Raw genomic sequence first — 10,000 nt, forward strand, 5'->3', positions numbered from 1 at the left:
CATGATGTTCCCGGAGCTCGTGTGTGTGTGTGTGTGTGTGTGTGTGTGTGTGTGTGTGTGTGTTGTTAATGTGTTAATTGGGGTAGTTATCCTACAGTCAGATGACATCTTCATTTTGACCAGGTATGACTTTCTCTAATGAGTTTAGTCTACTGCAAAACAGAGGTTTTGATGAGGGGTGACAGCTATACTCAGGAAAAGAGTAGTTACAATGCAGGTAGACATTATACTGGTTTAAGAAAGTGGCAAGTAGTGGGTTCTCCTCTAGGTCCATGCCCTTGCCAGCCACAAGTACTTGGCTAATTTAAAATTCTAAGCATGGATTCCTCCCTCTGAGTGATCCTAGTAAGTAGCTGTTGCTTACCCCTAGGAGACAGCCCCACTGTTGCCTCTCTGAGGGTATCTGGCTGTGCTGGCCATTGTTGTGGTATGCTGGCATCAGCAGCTAGATGGAATTATTGCTTGCCTTTCTCCTTGGATACTTGCATGGCTTCTTATGATATTATGAGAACTGATCATCAGGGAAGAGGCTTCCAGGTCCTATCTAGATTGATTTCTCCAAATCCTGTGTATGGAGTGTGCTGTGTCTTCAGCAACAGGGTCTTGCCTTGTTTTCCTGGAGGGTACCAAGGGCAACTGCAATTGCTTTGGGAGTCTCTTGAATTCCCATGACCATTAACTCAAAAGGAAGTTTTCTCTACCTGGCATTTGGGCTTTTGTTAGTTTATGGGGGTGGGGGCATTGTCAACCCAATTGTCATAGCTTCAATTAAATGTGGGGTGTGTGTGTGTGTGCGTGTGTGTAATTAAGTCATCATAAAATAATATCATCCCTTATGGATTTTTTCAAACATCCTTAGTGTTATTTATTCCTCTTCCTCCCCTCTTCCTGTGTGTTGCCTCCCCTCCCCTCCTCCCTCCCAGGTAAGTCTTTCCTGTCAGTTTTTCCCATTTCCCCTTCTGTGTCTTACCCTCCCTATTGCCCCTCACCCCACCCAAATCCTTCCATCATGTTTTAGTTTCCAGTATCTGCAGTTACTCCGGGTTATATTATTATTTGGCAAACATCTGGGACGATATGAGAATATTCAGATGTCCCAACACCCACTCAGGACACATTAATTTTATATGAAAAATGACACAAATTTCAGTTACCTGGTAGACAAAGGGAGTGAAAAACAACCTACATTAAATGCATTTGAGTGACTATGCAAATGGGATTAGACCTTCCTGAACAGGGAAGCTTCCTGTGATCATTTGTCTGCCAGGTACATCGGCCAAAGCACATTCTGTTCATTCTCAGGACCACGGTATTATATCAGAGTCTCTGTTTCATTTATTTATTTTATTGTAACAAGTTAACAAAAAACAATCAGGACACTCCTCCTCATTGTAAATCCCAAGTAGAAGTAGTCAAACCCCTTCTTACAGTTTGACCCGGGTGCTAAGTAACTTTCCTCCAGCCTCCCTGGTTCTCAGAACCATCAGGTCCTTAATGGTTAGGTGGACCGTGTGTTCCCACCATCCTGACTCCTCTTCAGGCCAGGATCTATCCATGTCACTGGGCACCTCCCCACACTTCTGTTCCTATTGCTGTGTCACATGTGGCTCATGCGTGTGCCCTGTGTTAGAACTGGAATGCTTGGCATAATACCTGAGTGCTAGAAAAAAAAATAGTTGAACATAAAGACGCTACACTTAGAGAACGTAGGATGATAACTTTTGGTGTTCTTGTTGAATGGAAGTGAGGCTACTGACCTTCCATCCAAGCATAGTCTCTCGAGAGCACTGCAGCTCCCGCAGCCTCTCTGTGCCTGTCTGTCCAGCTCCCTACCCCCTCGGAAACTGTTCATTTTCCCAGTTTCTTAATCTGACCTATCAGCTGCACGTGGCATTGCTGGATTCCAATGGTAATCTTCTAGAAACTCTTTCTCTTCCTGGGCATCAGGAGGCCATTCTTTCTCTTCAATCACTTCCTCTCATAGTCCTTCCTTTACTGGAGTTTCCTGAGCTTGGTCTCTAAATCTCAGAATCTTCAGGTTCAGTCTCAAGCTCCAATTTTTGTTTCCTGCAACCTTTAGAACTTATTCCAAGGCCCCACTGGCAAATAAGGCTCTGCCTCCCACACATACTTCTAGAAGTGAGCCATAGTCCTCTTCAGCTAGCGCTGGTCTTGCCTGACGGTTCCTAACTCAGGGCCCTTGCACCCCAAGGAGTGCATAGGTGTACGGCAGACTTGGGAAGGCTCCTCGATGTCTCCCACTTAGAAGACTGTCTGAGAGTCTCACTATCTCAGAGAAGCCTGCATTTGACCCCTCAGTGTAAAATAGCTCCCGCCGACCTCCAGGGTGCCCTGTGCTCTGCTGTTGGTTTTCTCTGTTATCCTTATCGCCATCTGAAAAGATTTCCTTCAGCCTTAATGTTTGCATTTACCATCTATGCTGTTCCTCTAGACTGAAAATCCACATAAATGCCCCCCCTTTTTTTTCTGGCTTTCACCATGTCATACCCAGCATCTTGGCATCATATTGCTGCCAAATGCTTTAAAGTAAAAACCTAACAGAACTGAATGATGGTGAGGGGAAGCTAGTACTATTTGGTTAATTTGGTCTTAGGGAGGTTCAAAACAAGGATAAAATACATGGCCCTGATGGCATGCTTTTATGTGGCCTGCCAGAACAGGCCTTCCAAAGGGGAGCTGCTGCTCCTCACTCAGAGCTGGTTTGCATTTTTCTCAAGTAGCTTTTAGGGCTCTGAGACATGGTAAAAAGCCCAGTAGGACAACGTCTGCTCCTTTTATCCTACTTAGACTATTGGCTTACAAATACATTCCACACTATTGGGAACACATTCTTAAGTAGGGAGGCCTGCTGCTGCTCCACAGAAATAGACAGAGCAACAGAGCCCCAGCCCAACTGTTCAGCATCAGCTTAGCCTCGGCTCCAGGCTTGGAAGCTGCTCCCAGAGTGCCAGAAATGAGTCTTCATTTGGGGACGTGTTGGCATTTTTCATTAACTTTGGAGTTAACACTTTCAGCCCCTCCCTTTTTTCTCCATTATGAAATGTTTCCTTTATTTTGCTTATTCTTGAGAATTTCAAACATATGAATATATATATTTGCCCACCATTGTCCATCTAACTCCCCCTATATACCCTCCACACATCCTTCTCTTCATGTTTTGGGTTTTGTTTTTTGCATGCACGCATATAAGTACCCTTCTAAGTTTATCCAGTTTGTGCCATATATATATATATATATATATATATATATATATATGTATATATATATATGGTAAGGACCATCCACTGGAGCCTGGTAAACCTATCGGCATCAAAAATCAGGACCCTCTCCTCCCCAGCAGCTATCCAGTGCTCATAGCTGCTCAGTAAGGGGTGGGACCTAGCAACCATCCACCCCATCTTTGCCAGGATTTGGGCTGGCATCTAACTATCTATACCCATAGACCTGGGCTGCTCTCAGCCTTGGTCAGACAAGTTTCTTTTTGCAGTGATCCACAGTCAATGGAGAGATGCAATGGTCAGAGCTTTGAGAGTGAGACTGAGTTCTAGGCCTCAGTGGGATGTCAACATCAAACCTTCTCCCAAGGTTCAGGGACACCGAAGAAGGCGGGGAGTGTGTGGAGAGAATGTAGGAGTCAGAGGATGGGGAAATATTGTGAAATGCTGTCTTCCAGATAGGACATGGCTATCTCGGGCAAGAACTCACAGCATCTCTGGTTACCTGCACACCACCTGCACAGCTGTCCCTTTTCCATTCCAGGGAACAACCTGGTTCCTTTCAAGAAGCCATAGAGACTTAATTTACAAAGCTGAATCTGATTTTTAAAATGAGAAAAAAACCAAGCACATAGAACAGAGAAACTACATTTTCTCAAGTGGTCACTTAAAGATGTCAAAATTACCATCATCACCTATAGATGGTCCCCTATTACGCCATAAAACTGTAGATCAGAAAAAGAACTACATAGACTCGGAATAAAAAGTGAGCTCTTTGTGTTGCAGAATAGTCAGTCTCAGAATACAGATATTTCAGCTTGATGGAGTTGTAACTGTTCCTACCGACCTCACGCAAACCTCAAAAGACAGTCATCAAGAGAACTGGTCCAGACCCTCATTCTCTATCCTTAGCCTAAGATAAGCTGGGAACTTGTCTGAAACCTGACTGGCACTCATCCGAGAGCATCCCACACATCACAGAGGAAGACAGGGGGACAAACACCATTCCTAATCAGTTCAAGACCCCTGCAAATGTAGGCTGGTGTGCTGCTTGACCAGTGCCTGCCCTGCCTGCATTTTAGGCAGGCGACCTTTGATACCAGTATTAGTTCTCCAGTACACAGGGTGGAAGATGTAATACACCTCACACCTGGTTAAAGACTTTAGCCTCCATCTAAGCTTGACCTTTTCACCAAGAGCAGCCCACGATCTGTGGAACTAACTCCCTCACAATTTTGCTTTTGGACCCGGGAGCAGGGAAGATGGGAAAGATCATGCTTTTCAGTTTGGTCTTGACACTGATAATCCAGCCATTTGTCAGTACAACCAAGATGGAAAGGATTCTGCAGAGCACCCGTCCCTAGACCTTTATAAATTATGACCGTGTGAGTTAGAGCAGAGCAGAGGAGAGGAGAGGAGAGCTCCCGGATCCCTTTCCGCGGCAGCCACAGCCCACCGGAAGTGGCACGACTTGTGTGGAGTCCGTGTCGGGATGTGGATTATACATGTTTCATAACCAGCGACTGTAATTATCAAAGACACTTGAGGCAATATGATCTCTGACACAGCTGCCTAAGTTATTTTCAGACTACAAAGTCCATTGAGAGAAAATAGAACATTTTAATCCAGAAACTACAATTTCAGATCGGTAAATCAAGCATACACTTGGTAGTTGAGCTGCTTCCGGGAGCCTTTGTTTAGAAATACCACTATCCATCTATGCATCTTCCCAGAGTCTAGCCACGCTAACCGGCAGACATTCCCATTCCATGACAGCACATTTATTCTCTTTGCTGTATCACTGTTGCTGTCTGCAGAGTGCACTCTTAGTGGATCCTGGTTGAGAGGTGTTGGAAATGGTCAGACCACGTGACTCAGTCTCTTGAAAGTTCACGAGGTGGTTAGATAGCATTAGTTAACTGAGACTCCTCCCCACCCTCCTCCAAAGAACTTACAGTGTTTATCTTTTTGTCTTGTTTTAATTCAGGCATCATATCAACGTTTCTTCATGTTCACCCGTTTGGAGCTAATATAGAGTATCTGTGGTCATACATGCAGCAGCTGGACTCTAAGGTAAAGTGTTTGTTTTTTGTTTTAAATTGAACCTTCATTGTTGGAATTCAGCGTATTGCTTGCTGGCTGCAGGTGGACGCCACGTGAGCTGCATTAAGATAGAGCCCCTTCGCAGCCCCTCTCAAAGGACCCGGGGCTTTGGCAGACGGTTGTCATCTACTTGCTTCTCTTTATACGAAGAAAAATCGTTTATTTAAAGTGACAGTGACTTGTCACGGTCTATGGATGCCAGAGCGCTTTGAGAAGCCTTTGAGGGATTTGAAATTTCAGACTGGCCTGAGAGTTTCAGAGACGAGGGGGAAGACATTGTGAGGGTGGCTAATGAGGCAGGTTCCTCAGATCACGTTCACACAGGATTCCATGCTTGAGATGTCACATGGTGGGACCACCACCATCAATAGCCTAAAGAGCTGATATGATGCTCAAGGACAGCTGAGTTATCCTCAGCTGTGTTTGTGTTCCTTATGGGTCACACCCGGAGTCAGACCTTGGGACATTTTTCTGAAGTTTGGCTCTCTCATTTGAAAATTAGCAGTGCTTCTGCCAAGTGCAAAGGGGCGGGGGGAGGTGCAATTTCTGTGTTGAGTTCAGGTGAACATTTAAGAGGGGCTGCAGCTGGTAAAGCCATGTCTTCTATAAGAGCTGTCTGTGTAGCTGATCACTACAGCCAGAGAAATCACACAAGCCAGGAAAAAAACTGCCTTAAAAGCAGTGGAAATAAACAGACATGCCACCTCCAGTCAGAGAAAAATACTAGCCTTGTGCTACCAGATGCTCAGCCTACAGCTCCGTGACCCTGCAGCTCGCTCTGATATCTAGGGCATCCTCCGTATTTGGTGGTTAACACGGATTACAGGATTACATTACCACACTGCATTCTCATTTGACGCTGATGATTTTACCAACTGGGGATCACAGTGCTGCCTGCCTGAGCTTTATTAAGTAGACCTGACACTTCCCCTTTGAGAGGAATCATCTGAAACTGCAAGTGGTTTTTAGTCATAGACTTTATGGAGGATAGAAGCAGGTTTTAAACTTTAATTTTTTCTATCCACACACATGAATTGTACATATTAGGGGAGTGTAGTGTGGTGATTTCTCTTGTTATCCCCCTAAGGCTTGTTTCCAAATATGAGTGAGGACAAGGTAACACTTGCCTCTCTGTGCCGACGGCTAATGTCACTTCACATGATGTCAAGATCTCACTCTTTATAGATGAGTAATTCTTTAATACATACCTGTCAATCTGTTGATCAACACCTAGGATGACTATATAATATGGCTATTATAGATATTATAATAGGGTACCTGCGTAGGTAGATTTCTCTATATTCTAATTGAGGTTTTTTTTTTGGGGGGGGGGGTAAATAACCAAAGTAGTATAGCTGGGTTACATTGATAATTCTGTTTTAAGTTTTTAAAATTTAGTTTTATTTTATGTATACATTTATTTTGGTCTGCATGTATGAGCACCATGAGTGTACAGTGCCTGCAGAGTTCAGAAGAGGGTGGATCTTCATGGAACTGGCCTTCCAGATGGTTTGTTAGTTCCTGTGTAGGTGCTGGGAAACAGAGAGGACCCTCTGAAAGAACAGGTGGTGCTTAGTCACTAGGGCATCTCCCTAATTTATTTTTGTGGGGACTCCATAATGATTTCCACGATGGATGGACCAAATTACAGACCTACTGAATTACAGAATGTAAAGGTTCCCTTTCCCTACTTCCTAAGCAGCATCTGTCCCTTGTTTTCCTAATAGAGTGAGGTAGAGTCTCCATGGAGCGTGTATTTGCATTTCCATGGTGACCAAGGATGTTAAACACTTTCTACACTGTCCATTCACACTCCTTCTTTTGACAGTGTTCTTTAGTTCAGTTCATCTGCCTATTTACCGATTGAATTCTTTCTCTTCATTATTGTTAGAAATATACATAAATATAAATACAGTAGTCTGAGTCCACTTAGTGTTGCTCCTATGAATATGGTTTTAGAAATGACCACTGGAATTAGATAATCAGTTAGGGGCTCATCCTTGGGAAAGACTAATTATTCCTTCCTCGGCAGTCATTAATTGCCTGTAATTCTTTATCTAGGGCAATGGGTTCTTGTTCACTGTCCCCCATCCTCCTTGGCATGGCATGTCATATCAACTGGTCCTGTCATTGTCAGGTCTTGCCTCGGCTACCATATTGTTGAAATTCCATGGGTGAAGGTCCTCTGTTGTATGTAGAAGACACAATCTCATGGCAGGTATCATCTGGTTCATAAAATATTTTCATCCCTCTTCTGCAATGTTCCCTGGGCCTGTGTTGTAGCTGTTTTCCCTTGGGACTGGGCATGGGCAGTTTTTCTTTATATTTTGACCCTTGGTGGTGTTCTGTAATGGTCTCTGCTATACAAAGAAGCTCCTTAATGAGAAGCAGGGGCTACACTGATGTGTGGGTAGAAGGATGGCATTAAGAATACGATAGGAATTACAGTGGTTTAGGAAAGTTGCAGTAATACATTGTCCTCCAGATTCCATGGCCTCAGCAATGGATGGTTGGCTAAGTTTACTGTGGCAGGCATGGCTTCCCTCCTATTGAGCAGGCTTTAAACCAGTGAGAGCTGTTGCTTATTCCCAAGATATAAGTGCCACACTGCACCTTTGCAGGCATCTTATTGTGATTCCTAGACTTGATATCTGAGTAGGTTCTTGGCAGCTTGAATAGCACCTTCAGATACAATGGAGAGCTAGTCTTCAGGGAGGAGGTGTCTAGGTCAGTTCTGACTCCAAGTCCTGCGCTCAAACTCTATGACATCTTCAGCAATAGGGACTTACCTTCAAGTTCTGGGAGGCAACCACGAGCAGGGCAATGGCCTATAGTTGTTTTTTATTTTGTTGGGTATTTTTGAGGTGGGTCTATTGAACTCCCCCGGCCAACAACTCAAAAGGAGGTTTCCCATGCCTGGTACTGAAATTTTTGTTACATAGTTTATGGCTCTTGGGGAGAGCATTAACACCCAAAGTGATATAACTACCATAAATATCCACAAATACTTTGTATATATTACATGTAATTATAGGTAAGTATAAACTACAGTTCCATAGACTTTATCCCTGTCCTCCATCTCATCCTCTGTATTGCCCTCTCTCCCTAGTTAAGCACTTCCCCCATTTTCTTACTTCCCCATTATAGCACCTGTATCAACTCTCCCCTTCCTTCCTAGATGTGTGTGACACTATTTATGGGAAGACATTAATAAATATCTATTTACCTATTTGCCCCAGATAGGGAACAGATTGAAGATGCCACCAGGATCCAAATTGGCACATCAATAAGTTTTATTGGCATTACTTAACAGAGCATAAACAACACAATGACAGCTACATCATCAAAAGCCCACCACTGCATGGAAGACCCCTTCAGAAAGGCTGAAAACCTGGAGCGCACTGCAAAAACTTACAGGCTGCTCAGTAGGTTGGAGCACATTCTTTCTGGTAGCCCAGTGGGCCTGAGCCTTTCCCAGGCTACTGGGCCTTTGCATGGGCCTGGCTTTCTTCCAGGCAGCTCAGATGGCCTGAGCATACTTCATAGCAGTCCTTACTGCTTACATACACTTGGGAAGGGAGGAAGCTAGTGAATCTGGTCAGTTTCAGGGACTTCCTGATTTTAGTGTTTACCTCATGAGCTTATCTTGTTCCTGATCTTAGATAGATGCTCTCACCATTTCCCTATTTTGTGTGAGGTTAGCTATGAGTTTGTCGAGTACAGCCTTTATTGTAATAAACAGTAATAATTCACCTATCAAGACTTGTAATATGAAGAGATGTTGACTTTTATCAGATGCATCTTCTGCTTACTTGAATTTATCATTTGCTATAGTAGTGTGATATATTGCTTTTATTGATTTGCATATGCAGAATCACTCTTCATCACCATCATGGTACTGATCTTTTTCATGTGCTACTAAATTTAATTTGATAGTATGTTTTTGAGAATTTTTTGTTAGTATTTATCGGGGATATGTTCCCAGTAGTTTTCTTTTCCTTTTCCTTGTGTCCTTGTGAATTTTGGTAACTAGAGAATGCTGACTACATGGAATGAGTTTGGCAAGGTCTTTGAATTTCAGATCTTCAGAATAGCTCAGGATGAATTGGCATTACTGCCTCAGAAGTTTTGTAAGATCACATGTGAAACCATGTGATCCTGAGCTTTTTTCTTCTTCTTAGATATTTTAGTATGGATCTCATTCCTTGTTATTCAGATAGTGAGGTTTATGTCTTTCTGGTGCAATTTTGATGGGCCACTTGTGACCACTTTTCTTCTTAATTTTATTTGAATTGTCAGTATTGTCCTGAACTTCACGAGTTTTTTGTACAATCAGCTTTCGAGTTCTTTAGTAGACATTGTTTATTTTAATTGCTTTGGAATGTGCTCCTAGAGAAACTGACTTTTCCACAGACCTTGTGCTCCTCCACTGAGATTTCTGCATGTGGTGGGTCGGTCCCCCACTACTGTCATGGAGAGGCCTTCTCAGAACATGGCTTTTCCTGATGGTGGTATCAACATGTCAGGTTGTTATGGGATACGATTCTGACTTTTGTCTGGACACTTTAGAATAGTCTACTAAAGGCTCTTTGGCTGCTTGCAGACTTTGGCCAGTTGCATTCTGGTAAGTGCAGAGACTCACTTGTCTCTGCAGACCACAC

General features: G+C 43.5%; 1 protein-coding gene across 1 annotated transcript in view; it reads left to right on the forward strand.

Moving 5' to 3' along the window:
* Positions 1-10,000, forward strand: part of LOC114608706 (ecto-NOX disulfide-thiol exchanger 1-like) — a gene marked incomplete at its 5' end in the record, with an annotated part of 60,315 nt that overhangs the window by 40,644 nt on the left and 9,671 nt on the right. The window contains one exon of the mRNA XM_028752710.1: positions 5,224-5,309. Within this exon, the coding sequence (XP_028608543.1) occupies positions 5,224-5,309 (86 nt within the window). The remainder of the gene's footprint in view (positions 1-5,223; positions 5,310-10,000) is intronic.

Source organism: Grammomys surdaster, unplaced genomic scaffold (genome assembly GCF_004785775.1).
Source record: "Grammomys surdaster isolate TR1022 unplaced genomic scaffold, NIH_TR_1.0 125934, whole genome shotgun sequence".
NCBI classification, from domain to species: Eukaryota; Metazoa; Chordata; class Mammalia; order Rodentia; family Muridae; genus Grammomys; species Grammomys surdaster.